This window comes from Suricata suricatta, chromosome 14, assembly GCF_006229205.1.
Source record: "Suricata suricatta isolate VVHF042 chromosome 14, meerkat_22Aug2017_6uvM2_HiC, whole genome shotgun sequence".
Lineage (NCBI taxonomy): Eukaryota > Metazoa > Chordata > Mammalia > Carnivora > Herpestidae > Suricata > Suricata suricatta.
The window spans coordinates 80,601,804-80,621,478 of NC_043713.1; the positions used below are offsets into that span (position 1 = coordinate 80,601,804).

The following is a 19,675-nucleotide window of genomic DNA, read 5'->3' on the forward strand; positions in this document are numbered from 1 at the left end:
CCCCCCACCGACACTCTGGAAAGAGACTGTGTTCACCAAGTTTCCCTGTCAGGAAGTCACTGACCATCCTGACCACATCAGAGAGTCTCCATGCAGAGAACTCAGGCTCCAGCTGTGGCCACCACATAGTGTTCTTATACAAGAGGAATAAAGCGAATTAATTAAACCTGAAAAAGAAAATACCATTTGTAACAGCACAAAAAAGTAGTAAGGATAAATCTAACAAAGATGGGAAAGACCTGTGCATTGAAAACTACACAAATAAAGTAAAAATAATGGCAAAATAAAGGCAAAAACAAATGGAGCAATACAGCCTGTCTATGGGTTGGAAGGCTCAGTCCTGTTCAGATATTGAACCATACCTCTAAACGAACCCTAGTCAAAATCCCAGCAAGCTCTTTTATAGAAACTAGCAGCTGATTCTAAAGTTCGTATGGAAATATAAAGATAGCCAAAACAACTAAGAAAAAGAACAAAGATGGAAGGCTAACACTGCCTTATTTTATATGATTATAAAATAATTATTATATAATTATTATAAAGCCACAGTATCAAGAAAGCACAGTACTGGTATAAAGACAAAGAGATCACTGGAACAGTAAAGAAAAATCCAAAATTAAACCCGCATATATACATTCAATTGATCTTTGACAAGGGCCCAAAAGCACTGCAATGAAGAAAAGACAGCCTTTTCAACAAACGGTACCAGAACTGGATATCCAAATGCTAAAAAATTAACATGGATCCGTACTCCTGCATTATACAAAAATCATATCAAAATGGGTCACACTCCTAAATGTAAAGCCTAAAACTATAAAACTTGTAAGAGATCTTGGGTAATACTGGGTTAGACAAAGATTTCTTACATAGGAAACCAAAAGCTGGGTCCATAAAACATTTTTAAAAATTGATTGGCATTCACTAAAATGAAAATCTTTTGCTCCTCAAAAGACACTGTTAAAGATAAGCCACAGACTCAAAGAAAATCTTTTAAAAGCATGTATCTGATAAAGGACTTATATCCAGAATACATAAAGGACTCTCAAATTCAGCAATAAGAAAACAACACAATTGTAAACATGGGGTGGGGCACCTGGGTGGCTCAGTCAGTTGAGCAATCAACTCTTGATTTTGGCTCGGGTCATAATCTCACTGTCTGTGGGTTTGAGCCCCATGCTGGGCTCTGTGCTGACAGCATGGAGCCTGCTTGGGATTCTTTCTCTTCCCTCTCTCTCTATTCCTCCCCACTCTCATTCTCTGCCTCTCTCTCACAGTCTTTTTTCAAAATTATATAAATAAAAATAATTAAAGTAAAATGGGGGAAAAGATTTGAACAGATGCTTCACCAAAGAAAATATACAAAAGGCAAAGAATCACCATGAAAAGATGCTCAACATCATTAGTCATTAGGGAAGTGCAAATTAAAACCACAGGGAAATACCACTACATGCCCACTTAAAAAGACTGCCTAGGGCGCCTACGAGGCTCAGTCAATTAAACATCTGACTCTTGATTTTGGCTCAGATCATGATTTCATGGGTTCATGGGTTTAAGCACGCAGCCTGCTTAGGATTCTCTCTCCCCGTCTTTCACTGCCCCGCCACCTCCCCCAGTAAGTAAATTAACTTAAACATAATAATAAAAGACTGCCCATACCAAATATGGGTAAGAGTGTGGACACCTTACACTCTCAGACACTGCTGATGGGAATGTAAAATCGTACAACCACTCTGGAAAACACTTAGCTTGTAAATAATGATCTAGCTATTCCACTTCTAGGTATTTATCCAAGAGAAAAGGAAATAATTTGTACAAAAACTTGTACACAAATGTTTATAAGAGCTTTATTTGTAATAGCCAAAAACTGAAAACAACCACACATCCACCAAGATGAATGGACAAACAAACCAACAGACACCAACATATTGGAATACTTATTAGCAGTAAAAACAACTAACCTATTTATGACACATGTAACAACATGTAATTATGCTGAGTGAAAGAAAACACCCAAAACTGAAAATACTGGATGATGTACTACTTTAAACATAACTCTGCAGAAAATGCAGATAATCTATAATGACAGAAAGCAGATCAGCGGTTGCCTGGGCAAGTGAGGACAAGGAGAGAGGCAGGGAAAGTTTACCAAGGAGTATGGTACACCTTCTGGGGGTAATGAATATGTTCACTACCTTGATTGCGGTGATGGCTTAGTGAGAATATATAAATATATGTGTTAAAACGTACAAATTACGTAATTCAAATATGTATAATTTGTCATATTATCAATTATATTTCAATAAAAAATGTTTCCCTCAAAGAGGGCTTCTTTGGTAAAACAAACCTTGAAAATAAGTATCAGCTATATTAAAAAAAAATATGACACTCTGGCCATGATGGATTAGCCAGTACAACTTTCTTTCCCACCACACACAACTTAAACATTGGACAAGATATAAGAGAAAGCGGGGGCATCTGGGTGGTTCAATCGTTAAGTGTCCAACTGTAGATTTTGGCTCAGCTCGTGATCCCAGTGTCGTGGGATCAAGCCCCGTGTCAAGCCATGGAGCCTGCTAGAGATTCTCTCTCTCCCTCTGCCCCCTCTCCCTTGCTTATGTGCTCGCTCTCTCTCTTAAAGAAAAAAAAAAGGATTCCTTCATGTCTTAAAAAGAAAAGATATAATAGAAAACTGTTTTCGGACACCAAACAAAGGTGGTAATCCATATGATTTGTTAAGAGGCATTTTCTGGAATGTAGTGCAGGGAGAGGACCTAAGCAGGGTGCAGAGGGCTCACAGCAATTCAGTGGTGTGGCTAAAATTTGTGGAGCCAACTACCAACTGTAGGGAAGGTACACAAAAACCTGCCTAAGGATCCCTTTGCCCGTTGGGTAAATACAGTAAGCTGCACATGGCGGAGCAAGCCTCCATGAGACCAGGGAAGCCACCAGCTACTAGAACAACTACTCAGGATCAACAAGCTGACTAATTCCCAGATGTCGCAGAAGCCTAGGAGATACCTGAGCTCCAACTAGCCGAAGTGAAGACACCTTACTGATCATGTGGGGCATCAACAGAGGACCAGAAGTTTTCCTCTAGGCAGCAGGGCTGAGGTAACCCAAGAATAAGGCCTCGTCTAGACTCGCCCTGGCAGAATTGCAAAACAAGTTTCAAGACAACCAAGTGGACGTGCATGTAACTTACCACTCGTCAAAACAATCTTTTAAAATACTTTTATTCTTTTTCATTTTTAATGTTTATTTTTGAAAGAGACAGGCATAGAATGCAAGCAGGAGAGGAGCAGAGAGAAAGGGAGACACAGACCCCGAAGCAGGCTCCAGGCTCTGAGCTGGCAGCACACATCCTGACACTGTGCTCGAACTCACAAACTGTGAGATCATGACGGGAGCTGAAGTTGAACACTTAACTGAGCCCCCAGGCATCCATTTTTAAATACTTTTAAATGACAACAAAACCCAGACATTCACCAACATAATATTATAACATCCAGCATCCAATCAAAATTTCTTCAATATGCAAAGAAGCAGGAAAATGTAATCCATAACCAGGAAATGTGATCTGTAACCAAGAAGGAAAAAAATCAGTCATAAAAGCAGACTCAGAAATGACAGAGGGTGGTGCAATCAGCAGACAAGGATTTAATTAAATTATTATATATGTTGAGATACTTAAAAGTAAGCATGAACAAAAAGAGAAAAGAAACAGATGTTATAAATCAGAAATATGGGGCACCTGGGTGGCTCAGTCAGTTGAGCATCTGACTTTGGTTTCAGCTCAGGTCATGATCTCGCCATTTGTGGGTTGGAGCCCTGCTAGTGCAGAGCTTGCTTGAGATTTTGTTGCTCTCTCCCTCTCTCAAAATAAATAAATAAACATTAAATAAATAAATAAATAAATCAGAAATGAAGAAATTCATAGATTAGACAATGCAGAAGAGTAGTGAAATTCAACCATAGTAACAAAATTCAGCCAAAGTGAAACAGATAGAAAAAAAGATGGGGGAGAAAAAGATCATGGAGTACCTGGCTGGCTCAGTCGATGGACCATAAAACTCTTATCTTGGGGCCATGAGTTCGAGCCCTACCTTGGGTGTAGAGATTACTTAAAAATAAAATCCTAAAATCCTAAAAAAAAATAATAATAAAAACACAGAACCTCAATGCTGTGTGTGTGATCTAACCTACATGTAACCAGAGTCTTGGGGAAAAGGCAGAGAGAGGACAAGCAGAAAAGTATTTAAAGAAATTTCTGAAAATTGTCCTAAACGGATAAACACCATAAACTGACAGATCCAAAGAACTCAAGAAACCCCTAGCAGGAAAAACAAACACCTACACCACAGTCAAACTGCTGAGACCTGATTAGGATCTAGGATGTGTAGAAAGCTGGAGTGTTGCTCCCATCCTAACAAGGAAACGCTAAACTACAAAATCATCACTCTTCTTGAACACATTAGAGATTAGAGTTCTCAAGGCAATGAAATATTCTGCAGTCTAAAGAAAGACAGGTCCTTCCAGTAAGAAGCAAGATGTGAAAACTGGCTCACCTATGACAGAGCCAGGAGACAGCATTATAGCTTGCCATATGAGTAAGAAGAATTCAGCTAAATTTTAAACAAACGGCTGAAGACAAAGTGTGGACTAGCCTGAGGGGCTAGCAGACCCTGTAGGAACCACAGAAACAAGGGAGTCTGCACCGCTCACAGATGCTTCGCACAGACTCCCACCTGATAGGCGACAGGGCCTGCACAAGGCTGAGGCTGGCTCAGAAAAACAAATGCGCGCTGCTGCCAGTGCCCCCACCAGGCTGGCGGGCACAGCCTAGGGCTGGAGCAGACTGAACTGAGACCCTCCTGAGGCACAGGGCGGACAGGCAAGGCCGAAGCTGACGGCGGAGAAGAAACATGAAAAATGAACAAACGCAGGGCACCTGGATGGCTCAGTTAAGTGCTCGACTTCAGTTCAAGTCACGCCCCTCCCCCCACTCACAGTCCTCTCTCAAAAGTAAACAAACATTTTAAAAGATTCACAAAATAAATACGAAACAATAAATCTGTATTATTAAATTGACTGAATCATTAAACATTTTCTACAATGAAAACTCCAAAATACCAAGTTAGCATATAGTACAGTTTCAGGAGTAGATTCCTTAATGCCTCTTACCCATTTAGCCCATCCCCCGTCCCAGAACTCTCCAGCAACCCTTTTGTTCCCCATATTTAAGAGTCTCATGTTTTGTCCCCCTCCCTGTTTTTGTATTATGTTTGCTTCCCTTCCCTTATGTTCATCTGTTTTATAAATTCTTTGTGAGTGAAGTCATATGATATTTGTCTGTCTCTAATTTCACTCAGCATAATACCCTCTAGTTGCATCCATGTAGTTGCAAATGGCAAGATTTCATTCTTTTTGATCACCAAGTAATACTATAGTGTGTGTGTGTACCACATCTGCTTTATCCATTCATCCATCGGTGAACATCTGGGTTCTTGCCACACTTGGCTATTGTCAGTAGTGCTCCTATAAACATCGGAGTGCATGTGCCTCTTCAAAATATTACACCTATGTTCCTTGGATAAATACCTCGTAGTGCAAATGTTGGGTCGTAGGGGAGTTCTATTGTTAATTTTCTGAGGAACCTCCATACAGTTGGCTAGTATCTTGTTGAGAATTTCTGCATCCATGTTCATCAGGAAAACTGGTCTATAGTTCTCCTTTTTAGTGAGGTCTTTGGTTTTGGAATCAAGGTAATGCTGGTCTCACAGAATGAGTTTTGATATTTTCCTTCCATTTCTATTTTTTGTAACAGCTTCAAAAGAATAGATGTTAACTCTTCTTTAAATGTTTGGTAGTATTCCCCTGGAGGAGCGCCTGGGTGGCTCAGTCAGTTAAGCGCCTGACTTTGGCTCAGGTCATGATCTCGCAGTTTGCAGGTTTGGGCCCTGCCTCAGGCTCTGTGCTGACAGCTAGCTCAGTGCCTGGAGCCTGTCCGGATTCTGTCTCCCTCTCACTCTTACCCTCCCCTGATCGCGCTGTCTCTGTCTCCAAAAATAAATTAATATCATTAAAAAATTTTTAGAAAGAAAAAGAAAGAATTCCCCTGAAAAGCCATCCAACCCTGGACTCATTTGTTGGGAGATTTTTGATTACCAACTCCATTTCTTTACTGGTTATAGGTGTGTTCAGATTTTCTTTTTCTTCCTGTTTCAGTTTTGGTAGTTTATATGTTTCTAGGTATTTGTCCATTTCTATCAAATTGCGCAATTTGTTGGCATATAATTGCTCATATTATCTTATTACTGTGTACATCTGCAGTGTTGGTTGTGCTATCTCCTCTTTCATTCATGATTTTGTTTAAATGGGTCCTTTCCTTTTTCTTTTTGATAAATCTGGCTAGGGAGTTATCAATTTTGCTAATTCTTTAAAAGAACCAGCTCCTGGTTTCATTGATGTGTTCTACTGTTTTTCTGATTTTGAAATGATTTATTACTGCTCAAATTTTTATTATATCCCTTCTTCTGCTGATTTGGGGCTTTACTTGCTATTCTTTTTTCCAGCTCTTTTAGGTGTAAGGGTAGGTTGTATATTTGAGACCTTTCTTTCTCCTTTAGTAAGGCCTGGATTGCTATATACTTCCCTCTTATGACCACCTTTGGCACATCCCAGAGGTTTTGGGTTGTTATATTTTCACTGTCATTGGCTTCTATGTATTTTCAATTTCCTCATTAATTTCTTACTTAATCTATTCATTATTTAGTAGTATGTTCTTTAATCTCTAAGTATTCATGGTCTTTCCAAGTTTTTTCTTGTGGTTGATTTTGAGTTTCATAGCGTTGTGATCTGAAAATATGCAAGGTATGACTCCATCTTTTTATACTTGTTGAGGGTTGATCTGTGACCCAGTGTGTGATCTATTCTGGAGAATGTTCCATGTGCACTCAAGAAGAATGTGTATATTCTGCTGCTTTAGGATGAAATGTTCTGAATATATCTTTTAAGTCCATCTTGTCCAGTATGTCATTCAGAGCCATTGTTTCCTTGTTGATTTTCTGCTTAGGTGATCTGTCCATTGCTGTAAGTGGGGTGTTGAAGTCCCCTACTATTTTGAAATTATTATCAATGAGTTTCTTTATGTTTGTGATTGATTTATATATTTGGGTGTTTCACACGGGGGGCATAAGTACTTACCATTGTTAGATCTTCTTGGTGGACAGACCCCTTGATTTTGATATAATGCCCTCTTCATCTCCTCTTACAGTCTTTATTTTTTTTTTAATGTTTATTGTTTTTGAGAGAGAGAGAGAGAGAGAGAGACAGTGTGACCAGGGGTCAGAGAGAGAGGGAGATACAGAATCCAAAGACAGGCTCCAGGCTCTGAGCTAGCTGTCAGCACAGAGCCCAACACAGGGCTCAAACCCACGAACCATGAGATCATGACCTGAGCTGAAGTTGGACGCTTAACCGACTGAGCCACCCAGGCAGTCCTACAGTCTTTATTTTAAAATCTAGTTTGTCTGATATAAGTATGGTTACACCAGCTTTCTTTTGACAACCATTAGCGTGAGAGATGGTTCTCCATCCCCTTACTTTCAATCTACAGGTGTCTTTAGGTCTAAAATGAGTCTCTTGTAAGCAGCATATAAATGAGTCTTATTTTCTTATTCATTCCAATGCCCTATATCTTTTGATTGAAGCATTTAGTCCACTGACATTTAGAGTATTGAAAGATATGAATTTAGCATTCTTGTGTTGCCTGTTGAGTTGGTATTTCTTATGATGCTCTCTAGTCCTTCCTAGTCTTTGTTGCTTTTGCTCTTTTCTGTTTTTTCTTTTCTCCATGCAAAGGGTCCCCCTTAAAATTTCTTGCAGGGCTAGTTTAATGGCCACAAACTCCCTTAGTTTTTGTTGTCCACAAAACACTTTATCTCTCCATCTATTCTGAATGACAGCTTTGCTGTCCTGTTCTTGGCTACGTGTTTTTCCAACTCAGCACATTGATATATCCTGCCACTCGTTTCTGGCCTGCCAAGTGTCTGTGGATAGATCTGCTGCAAACCTGACTTGTCTTCCCTTATAGCTAAGGACTTTTTTTCCTTTGCTGTTTTCATAAATCTTTCCTTGTCTGTGTGTTGTGTGAATGTGATCATGATATGCCTTGGTGATGGTCGGTTTTTGTTGAATCAATGGGACCTATCTGTGCTTCTTGGATTTTGATGTCTGCGTCCTTCCCCAGATTAGGAAAGTCTTCCACTATAATTTGCTCACATAAAACTTCTGCCCCTTTTTGTCTCTCTTCATCTTCTGGGACTCCTATGATTCAAATGTTATTCCTTTTTAAGAAGTCGGTGAGTTCTCTAAGTCTTGTATCATGCTCCTTTGCCTTTCTTTCCCTCTTTTTTCTGCTTCGTTATTCTCCATAATTTGGTCTTCTAAATTGCTGACTTTTTTGCTCTGCTTTGTCCATCCTTGCCTTCATGGCATCCATTCAAAATTGCACCTTTGTTATGGCATTTTTTTATTTCATCCTGACTAGACTTTTTTTCTTTTATATCCACAGAAAGGGATTCTGATTTTTTTTCAACTCTAGTTAGTAGTATTATCATGGTTCTAAATTCTAGTTCAGACAACTTACTTATATGTGTTGATTAAGCCCTTGGCTGTCATTTCTTCCTTTTTTTTCTTTTGGGGTAAACGCCCTCATTTTTCATTTTGGAGGAAGAAAAAAATAAAGTAAAATATAAAAAGTAAAAAATTAAAAACAAAACAAAAATATCAAATAAAGAAAGCCTGACCCTAGGTGTGTTTGTTTTGGTCTGCTTGTTGAAAGAAGCTTGACAGAATGGAGAAAAAAAGAGAAAGAATAACAAAGGTAGGAAAAAATTTAAAAATTAAAAAAAACTTTACATAATAAAATAGAATAAAATGAAATCAAATTTTTTAAAAAATTAATAAAATATAAAGGAATAAAAAAATAACATTTTCTTTCTGTATTCAAGAATGAGGAAGAAAAATAAAAGAAAGAAAATTTAAGCAAAAACAGAAGCAAATAAAATGAATAAATGAACCAGTGAACAGAATGAAACTCCAATGAAGTTACATCCAGTTTCCCCTAGAGCTAAAACTATGAACCCTTCCATAGTCTGCAGGTGGAATGACTTAATGCTGTTTTTTGGGGGGATGTGCTTGGAGGCCCAGTTGAGCAGACTTGGTTAATGGCTCCGGTCTCCACTAGGTGGCGCTGCTTAGCTTACTGGGGTGGATCAGTGTGGGGTACATGTGTGCCTATGCATGCATGCATGTGGGAGAGATGGAAGTGGCTTCACCCAGCGAATTAAAAACAATTTTTTAATAAAAACAAAAGACTGCTGCTATTCAAAAGACCATTAAGAAAACTGAAATGTAAGCTACATTCTGAGAGAAATATTCATAATATATATGTGATAGCAGAATAATGGCTCCCCAAAGATTTCCATGTCCTAATCCCTGGAGCCTGTGAATATATTACCCTACAGAGCAAAGGGACTTTGCAGATTTTATTAAATGAAGGATCTTGAGATGGGGCACTATCCTGGATTATCTGGGGGTATCTAATGTAATCACCTTATAAATGGGAAGCAAGAGTGTCAGAGAAACGGGAGATGCTATCCTGCTGGCTTTGAAAATGTTAGAAGATGCTACCAGCCAAAGAACATAGGCAACTCACAAAGTGGAAAAGGCAAGGGAATGATTTTCCCCCTAGAGTTTCCAGAAGGAACACAGTGCTGCCAACACCTTGAACCATGTCAGACTTCTAACCTCCAAAACTTCAAGATAATAAATGTGTTGTTTTAAGCCACTAAGTTTGTGGCAATTTGCCATAGTAGCAACAAAAAGTAATACACATATACAACAAAAAACTTGTATCCCGAAAATAGTAAGAGCTTTTTATACTTCAATTATAAAAAACCAACAACCAAAACAGGGCAAGAGATTTGTACCCATACTTTATAAAAGAATGTTGTACACATATTTCACAATAGAATGTCCAACACATGAAAAAATACACAACAGGAGCCATTAATAAAATGCTATAATTAAATCCATAATGAAATAATACTATGGACCTACCAGAAAGGCTAAGTTTATAAATTGTAACATAAGTTGGTGGTAAGAACATGAAGCAACTGAACTTCTTCAACTGGTGAGTATGTAAAATGGTACAATCATTTTGGAAAAGGTGTTTCCCCAAATTTGTAAATTAATGTTCCTAGCAGCTTTATTCATTACAGCCCAAAACAGAAACAACCCAAAATAGCCATCAGTCAGTGAATGGATAAACAAACATGGCTTAGTCCTACAACAGAATACTACTTAACAATAAAAAGGAACTGATGGTATGTGCAGCAACATGGATGAATTGCAAACACATGCTGAGCAAAAGAAGTGAAATACAACAGGTACATGAGTTCCATTCACATGAATTTCTACAACCAGCAAAACTAACCCATGATGACAGAAAACAGACCAGTAAAGCTGGCGGGGTAAAGCTGGGAGCAGATTGACTGCAAAGGCTCACAAGAGCTTCTGAAGGGATGGAAAGATTTTATATCTTGGTTGTCGTGGTAATTATGCAGGAATATCTGCTTGTCGAAGCTCATCAAACTACACTTAACATAGGTGTATTTTATTGTACATAAAAAAACACTGATTTTAAAAGATGTTGACTTTATTATTTTTTAATTTAAAATAAAAAAAATTTTAATGTTTATCTATTTTTGAGAGAGAGACAGAGCACAACTCTGGAAAAGACAGAGAGAGAGAGGAAAACACAGAATCCGAAGCAGGCTCCAGGCTCTGAGCTGTCAGCACAGAGCTCCATGTGGGGGCCCAAACTCATGAACTGCAAGATCATGACCTGAGCCAAAGCTGGACACCAAACCGACTGAGCCACTCAGGTTCCCCTTGAAATTTTTTTTAAATGTCTATTGATTTTTGAGAGAGAAGAGAGAGCATGAGCGGGAACGGGGCAGAGAGAGAGGGAGACACAAAATCCAAAGCAGGCTCCAGGCTCTGAGCTGTCAGCACAGAGCCCAACACAGGGCTTGAACTCACAAAGTGCAAGATTGTGACCCAAGCCAAAGTCAGACACGTAATCAACTGAGCCACTCAGGTGCCCTAAGAAGTTGATTTTAAAAGAATAAAATGTCTGCACCTAATTAAGCAGCCTGCTGAGCTCTCCCCTTCCCATCTGTGATGCACATCCCCCTGTGCCGTAGAAGAGAAGAAATGTGAATCTATAGGCAGCATGGTGGTATCTCCTGTGGCAGAAACAGCAAATGCTTACCTGAGGTGCTACATAGTAAGGGGTGAACTGGGGTGTCATCAAGTCACCTTGGTCAATTTTGGCAAACCCAAAGTCACACAACTTCACTGGGGCATCCTGAAATAAAGCAAATAGAAGTTACTGCTCCCGAGTTCTCAGTAAACGCTAAAGGTAAATCCAGGTGGAGGACATGCAACCTTGAGCTCGCAGCTCCTGAGTTTCTGACTGACACTTGAGCCCGTGACTAGCATGTCCTCACATCTGAAGACAATGAGGAATTTTTCTTCGTAATACAGAGGTAAAGAATTCTGCCCACTCACAACTGGCCTTGTTTCATGACTGGTAATATGCAACACTAAAGTCAAGATCTTAGCTAAAAAAAAAAAGAGAGAGAGAGAGAGAAAGATCTTAGCCAGGTGCCCCCGGACTCTATCTACTGGCCCATCGTCTCTTTTCAATCCGGGGTGGAATTTCACTGTTAGCATCAGCCTCAAGGCAACCAGAACAACTTGTTTGGTAGGACATCCTACATGGAACAGGGGTGAGACTGGAGATGAAAAAACACCTGATCAAGATTAACAGCAAATACAACCATTATGCCTGAAGGTAATTTTTAACAGCATCTAGATTACTGCCCCTTCCCAAAGTACCTCCAAATAATATCCAAAATCTTAAGTCTTATAAATGCATATCAGTACCATCCAACATTATCAGTGCCAGGGGTACAGAAGATCTCTGAGCCTCCAGGAAGGAAACCAGTGGGGAAAGTAGGCTGCCTGAAGCACTTTGGCTTAAAGCCTCTGCACCATGGATTCAGAGCACTCCAAACACATACACACCTACACACTTATTCCTGAACTATGCTGAGAGTGGCAGCACTAAAATGCAAAAAAAAAACAAGTCATCTCACCAAAGAGTTATCCTTGAAGAGCAGATTTTCAGGCTTGAGGTCTCTGTGAGCGATGTTTAACCAGTGACAGTGCTGTAGAGCCAAAGCTATCTGGAAAAGGACAGTGGAGCAACCACATCTTAGAAAAGACAGCTCTATAATGCCCCGGGCTTAGAGAATGCAGGATGTTAAAAAAAAAAAAAAGATCCTTAATTAAGTCAATTACAACTGTGATCAGTTTTCAGTTTTAAAGCAGAAATTAAGACTCTGGGTACCAAGGAATAGAAATGAATTAGGCTTACTTTAACTGCAACCTGTAGTTTATTAAAGAGAAAAATAAAACAGTAAAACACTTCATTTGTCAAAGTAAACTGATGGTTAAATCCAGTATGAAATGGGAATAATGAAATGCTTCTAATTCCACTCATCTGAGATGCAACGCGACGAGGCTGCAGAGCAAGTGCTGGGCCCGCAGCCTGTCTCCACAGGCGTGGCTCTGGCCCACAGGGCAGCGGCCCCCAACCCCTAGCTCAGAAGGAATGCACTCTCCAGGGGGCTCAACTCCAAGCTCTGCCTTCAAGAAAAATAGAAAGTAGCTAACTGGATTTTTCCACCAGATGTTCCAATTTGCTTATCCCATTTGTTGAAATGAAATTTCACCTATTTAGGTGGGTTTGAAGGGTTTTTGTTTTACAAAGAGCACATCCTAAGATTTGAAATATTTGAAAAATAAAAGGAGTAATTTTTAAAATTAAATAGAGAACAAATTCTACCTGTTCTTCAGTTCTCAGTATGGAATTGTTTTGGCATTCTAAATATCAGTTCCTCCATACCAGGAAGGAGGCTTCAAATAATGCACGAGGCTCCTTCACATTGGCAGAGCTTGGATTTGAGGCTGCTGACAGCCGCTGCACTCACAAGTGTAGGTGGTGTCCTAGAGAGGGCAGATCTTCCACTGACCCCGTAAGGGTCTCTGGCCCAATAAGTAGTTTGACAGTAATTCTTGCTACAAGTGAAAAAAAAATGCTTGAAGCTCATGGATACTTTGGAAGAATTTTTTATTAAGAACTAATTGGGCTGTGCTTCCTGCTTTTTGCCTTGCTTGCTTGGCCTGAAGATTAAGCCTTGAGGGTCTAGCTTTTCACCTCTTCAAGAGGTGATTTCCAGTTAGATTCCTAGTACTGTTTGTAATATAAATCATTTCTGTACCAAAAAACATGCTGTCAAAATACAGAGACTAGAATCAGGAATAACCCAGAATTACAAAGACCTTAGAATTCTATTAAAATCTGGCAAGGTGACTCAAAAGCAAAAAGCATCTTGTATACAGTCATCTTAGAACATAGCACACAATCTTTCAGATGTTATCAGTAGCAGTTTATCTCCAAGTCCAACAATAGTGCTTGGGCGCTGCATGTTTAACATCTACAGCCTACAAAGGAATTAAAAGATTACCTTCCTTCCAGAGTGTATTTAAACCTTATAACAGACAAGCAATTGACAACCACTTAAAAATACAGTGCCCCCCACCAAAGCATAAAAGGGATCTTGTTCCTCCTGTCAAAGCATCTTTTCTGATTACATAACAAAGCAGGCAATGAGAGATCAAATAGAGCTTTTCTTCAAGCTTTCTTTTATGCCCCCCAATGAAATTGTGCTTGTTAACCAACATTGTTGGCAGTTTGATTGGTACCCGGGGTTAACTTGCCTGCTTTGTTACTTGGCTGGCTTGCTTCTCTGTAAAGTGCCGGTGCTGGCTGATTCTGTGAAATAGCTCTCCCCCTTCCATCATCTCCATTACAATTAAGAGTCGAGCCCTGTTTGAAAGCATTTGATTTTGTTAAGTTAAAAAAAAAACCTGAAACATCAAGTAGCTAAGCTAAAGATGCCTCATGTACCAAATGTGTAACTGCTTCCTAAGTCTGACCCACCCACGCCCCGAGTGGACCCTTGTCACTACCAACTGGACACTATAAATAAGAAATACCCCACACTTAAAATTTTCTAAGAAGTTAAATGAGAGTAAAATAAGTTTTGAAGACAATGATCCTTTTGAAGTCACTATACTTAACTTGTTATTACTAGATGTTAAGTGGAGGTGGGTGATCTCTTACGTGCCATGTTTTGCATTGTATTTTCGGGCAGCTAGATGGGAAGTGTATTGAAAACAGAGTATGACTTTGTGTAGGACATGAATTTCAAGTCACTTGGCTGTTGGGCCACCTGGTAATTCACTCTCCGTCTGTGTCTGTGTCTGTATCTAAGTCTGTGTCTCTGTCACTCTTTCCACACCTTCCCCCGCTACCCTGGTTTTCCATGTGACCCACAGCACACCCAGCAGGACAGCTGGACAGGGGTACACAGCTACTAAAAAAAAGCAAAAATTCTCATGTTGTCAAAAAGTCAGAATTCTGGTTACCATTCTTTGATACAAATATAAATGCTTCCAGCTTCCATCCAAATGCTTTCACCAACAGAGCACAGTTGTAAGACACAATCATTTGATTTCCTACTTGTTTTTACAAATCCATCTTCTTTGTCCACCGAGAAGACCCCTGCCCATCCCTTCAAGTCCCAGCCCCGACATAACGGCTGAGTGAGGTATCCGGTCTCCCTAGCCTACAGCTAACAGCCCTCCTCTCCTTTACAGCTCAAAATATTTCATGGATGCCTCTTCTTGGTGCCTATCACATTGCTATGATGATAGGTTTACATCTCAGTCCCCCCAGTAGAAACCATCTTATTTAACTTTGAATTCCTTAGAAGACACTTGGGATGCCACACAATGGGCTTGCCAAATATTTGACAGCTAAAAGAATAATGTTGATTTCTTCCTTTAAAAGGAATGTCAGACTCAGCAATAAGGGCTTTTTGCCATATCAGCTTCAAAGACAGTACCTCATAATATTTCGTCCTCTTTCACTAATTTGAAATAGAATGTTTTAATTCCACATTACATATTTTTTTTAAAGAGAAAGTAATCACAATAATCAGGGGGGGCCCAGAGAGTAAGTGGGGGCGTAGATGAAACTTGAGTGGCAATGAGTTGGTAACTGTTGAGGTTGGGTGATGAGTACCTGGAGATTCATTATATAATTCTGTCTACTTTTACAAATGTTTGACATTTTCCAAAAGAAAAAGAAAAGATAAAGAGGGAGAGAGGTAGGCAGGTAGGGACAGAAGGAAGGAGGGGTGGAGAGAAAGGGGGAGAGAGCACAAAAGGAAGGAAAACCCCACTACACCTTGGCCTACATGTGGAGAGGTGGACATGAGGTGACGACCCCTGTGTAGTCTTACCTGGGGCTGGACTCATGAGGAAACTGTACACTGTTAGCAAACACTTCAATAATTTGAACTATATTTGGGTGTGTGGCACACATCATGTGCAGACGTACCTTAAAGAGAACAGAGATTCACCTCACCAACAAATTTACTTTCTGCTGCTCCATCTATTAGCAAATGAAAAATCTGGCAAATAATTCATTTTGTTTCAGAAATTATTCATCTCTCTCTAAGCAAAAGAGTATGTCTTCCATTGTACATGTTCCTAACATGTCATCACCATATCTAGATGATTTAAAACAAATGTGTATTTTTTAAAACTAGAAACACATCCTCACAGCCCTCCTAGAGCACACTGACAAGACACTATCCACCATTCTCTGCTCTTCAAAGACCTTGTCCAATACGTACAGGCTGATGAGCTAAACCTGAATAGTTCAGGGTACAGAACCTCATTAACTGAGAAAGAACAAGAGGTGGTTGAAAGGAAATAAGACTCTACCAGCCTTTGGCACTGATAGATATGGGACTGCTTAATAATGAAAACATGGATAGGGTAAAGGGGTAAATATGGATATAAAATTCTTTGTGCATGTCTGTATTTCTGCCTTACTTGTAAAAAGAATAATTCTTAGGCACTTCCAATACTTAGATAAATCAAGGCAACAAAAGGCCATACCTCATTTCTAGCTTTTGGACGATCAAAAAGAATTTTCAGTGCAAACCGTTCTTGAGTAGATTTCTTCACACAGACTCTAGATGTGGAAAAAAAAAAATTCAATCAGAAATCATCTATGTAACAGTGAAAACTAATTTAGCAAGTTTGTTCTTTTAGAATTGTACCTTTTTTTTTTTTTAATGTTTACTTATTTATTTTGAGAGAGAGAGAGAACACGAGCAGGGGAAGGGCAGAGAGAGGGGAAGAAAGAGAATCCCAAGCAGGCTCCCTGCTGTCAGCACAGAGCCTAACACAGGGCTCAGTCTCATGAACCATGAGATCATGACCTGAGCCAAAACCAAGAGGCGGACATGTAACGGACTGAACCACTCAGGCACCCCCTTAGAACTGTACTTCTAGTCAAGAATATACCCAGATACATCCAAACAAACTTGCCCCTAGGGCGAGCAGATGGAGAGGCAGAAAGGCCATCTCACCTACCCTACACGGGCCTCAGCTCCTACGCCATGTGCAAGCATCCTGAGGATGGCCAAGGAAGGAATAATGGCCTCTCCTGGTGACAGGTGACTCTCAAGAGTGGCTCCACAATCTCAGTGTCTTAAGTGATTCTATGTTATAGACCATGTGATTCACTTACATATATTTCTAAATGGATGAGAAAAAGCCTAACATAAATACCTCCATTTGTCAAATTAAAGTTATTTCACAAATGTGGCACATTGCTGCTTCCAATGGACGATGTATGTCAAATGGCCTTTTTCAGAGCCATTTTGCCATGTAGGCCTCTTACCTAACTGGGCCACTAATTCCAGCTCCCAGCTTCTGTGTCCAATTGATATTGTATTCCTCTAAAATGGAGGTTTCCTATTAAAATAGAAAAGGGAGGGGCAGAAAATGATTCTCCAATTAAAAAGCTGAAAAATAAGCAGGGTGGGACAGCAGAAAACCTAATCACTCAATACCTCAGCTTTTACGAGAAACGGAGAAGCAGAGCTTTGCATTCTTTTGGCTTTATAATTAGGCATTCTGTCTAAATGACTAAGTTAGGCACTGTTCTCCAGCAAAAGAGAAAGCAAACACTTCAGGATGAGAAGAAATTCTTCAGCTCCTCTACAAGGTCCATTTGAGTAGAAACTCAATGTTTTTGGGGGGGAGCGTGAGAGGAAGATGTTCTTTCCAAATACCTCACTACCAAATATTCACTCGCCAAAGTCGTCAAGTACATTTTCTGAGGTTCCAGAAAGACTGATCTATGCTTCTATAATACAGAGGCCTATCCTCTTGAATAAGTTGATCAAAGAATAAATTGTTATTTATTGAATAAATTGAGATTTAAAAGTTCAGATAAGGTACTAGTGAACAGTAAATTGATCTGATTTTCAATGGCATCATTTTGAATATAAAGATATTATCATATTCATTGGGCACCTATTTTTTATAGTTTTCAGTTCATTTTATTCATACTTTTAATAGCTTTCAGTGGTTCCAGATATAGCCTCTATAGTTTTTATGGAATTCCTGTCTAATCACTATAGGTTGAGCTTCTATTGCCATATGCTTTCAAGAAAGCCATATATTTAAGTTGTGGTAGGCTAAAATTAATTTTTCAGGTTTCCACAGGAAGAAAAGGAAACCAAATGCAGAGCTTGAGAAACTAGGCTAAAACTCATGAGACATTCAAATTGTTTTGTTGCAATGAAAATCTAACAGAACCCCAATTCCCAGTGTATGGGAACAGGGTATCTGTCCACCTAACATACTCATTGAGCAGTTGTTATGTGCCAGACACTAGGCTAGAGCTTCTGCCCAGTTAATATAATATGCAAGCATATAAAATAAGATTAGAATAGCAATCACCTCCACACCTCTTTGCTGCGCAATTCTTTTTTTTTATAGTTTTTTTAATTTTATTTTTAATGTTTTTTATTTATTTTTGAGAGACAGAGAAAGACAGCACGAGCAGGGGAGGGTCAGAGAGAGAGGGAGACACAGATTCCGAAGCAGGCTCCAGGCTCTGAGCTAGCTGTCAGCACAGACAGAGCCTGATGTGGGGCTCGAACCCACGACCACGAGATCATGATCTGAGCTGAAGCCAGACGCTTAACCGACTAAGCCACCCAGGCACCCCTGCCCAATTCTTGATAAAGGTTTCCATTATATAGTAAATGGTCAATAACTGGAATGAATGACAAGAAAGGCAGACTGAACCCAATGACAGGAGGGGTACTAACGGGGAAAGATCAGTAAGGTCAGTACATAAACTCCCTTCTGAAAAACTGTACACTGGGGTTAAACTTGTCAAGGTACCACAGTGAGTTATAGGCACTAATAAGACTAGAATACTTGGCACTTCCCTAGCACCACTCCAGCCATCAAGGGTAACTGCCTTACACTGAAGATTAGGGACAGATCTTGCCTGATTAGGGAAGTCCCAGGCTCTGTCCCCAATCACCATCTCCTAAACAAAATTCAAGCCTACTCATTTAACTTGCCTACCTCTTTCATGTTTTCACTGCAGATTTAGATTGCTAGATTTCAAAGTGTTTGAGAAGACAGGAATGCAGGACTGGGAAGGAGAGAGTTGGGGGCATAGGATAAGCTTCATGGCAGAGTAAAAATCATTTGCCAAACCCATCCTTCTCCTCAGCTCTAAAGAAACATACACTCAGGAGATCCACAGAAAAGAGAGATTTGTTCCATGGAATTATCTGTCATTAACAGATCAAAGGACTATTTATATGCCCAGTTCCTGGGATGTGAAAGTAACGTTTTACCAAATTCTTCACTGTGCTGGTGCTTATTCAGATGGTACTCTACCTGATGGACAGCCAAGACCATTCAACTTGGAGAGGGTGTGACAGAAGTTTTAACACTTGACTTTACAGAAGGTAAGACAGGCACTACCAGGCTTCTCTAGAACCCTGATTTCTGAACCTGTTTCCCTTATACCTCTTACCCTTTTTCCCAGGTTTAATTCTTGCACCTTTATTGATGGTGCCATGAACACTAACCAGTCTAAGGCTTCACTAAGCAAGCCCAGCTGGACAAGAGAAGTAACACTCTCATACCTGTCAACTCTTCTATGTATATGTCTGGCATATTTTCTCATATTTTAATGACAAAGGAGAATACAGGAAGGCATAGGTCAACTAAAATACTTTGCTAAATTATGGACTACTTCAAAAGCATCAGTGACAAACACATTGAATTTTGCTAAAGAAAACTAGTGTCTTAAATGAATAAGGATATAAATATGTGAAATGAAGTATTTCTTGAGATTCCTTCTAAAGCAAGGGTTGGCAAATCATGACCCGCAGGCAAATATCCATTGCCCATTTTTGTAAATAATAATACTCACAGAATAATAAAATATATTTGTGATAAATATGATACAGTAAAAAAGTTAATATATACTGGATTTTAAAAAGATCCAACTATATGTTATCTATAAGAGATACATTTTAGATTCAAAGAAACAAACAAGTTAAAAATAAAAGGATTTCAACAA

The 19,675-nt window shown here is 39.4% G+C and overlaps 1 protein-coding gene and 1 non-coding gene across 4 annotated transcripts in view; one reads left to right on the forward strand and one right to left on the reverse strand.

Moving 5' to 3' along the window:
- The window catches only part of MAPKAPK5 (MAPK activated protein kinase 5), a 40,332-nt gene that overhangs the window by 10,466 nt on the left and 10,191 nt on the right, over window positions 1-19,675 (reverse strand). For 2 of the 3 annotated variants that reach the window (XM_029922944.1, XM_029922943.1), the window contains exons 2-7: window positions 16,958-17,031; window positions 16,168-16,243; window positions 15,504-15,601; window positions 13,915-14,023; window positions 12,228-12,317; window positions 11,339-11,434 (exon numbers count right to left, since the gene is read on the reverse strand). In XM_029922944.1, coding sequence (XP_029778804.1) covers window positions 11,339-11,434; window positions 12,228-12,317; window positions 13,915-14,023; window positions 15,504-15,601; window positions 16,168-16,243; window positions 16,958-17,031 — 543 coding nt within the window. The remainder of the gene's footprint in view (window positions 1-11,338; window positions 11,435-12,227; window positions 12,318-13,914; window positions 14,024-15,503; window positions 15,602-16,167; window positions 16,244-16,957; window positions 17,032-19,675) is intronic. The other variant, XM_029922945.1, reaches the window with a different exon arrangement.
- On the forward strand, window positions 13,072-13,220 carry LOC115278571. The gene has a single exon (XR_003902975.1). It is a non-coding gene; the product is annotated as a small nucleolar RNA SNORA62/SNORA6 family (small nucleolar RNA).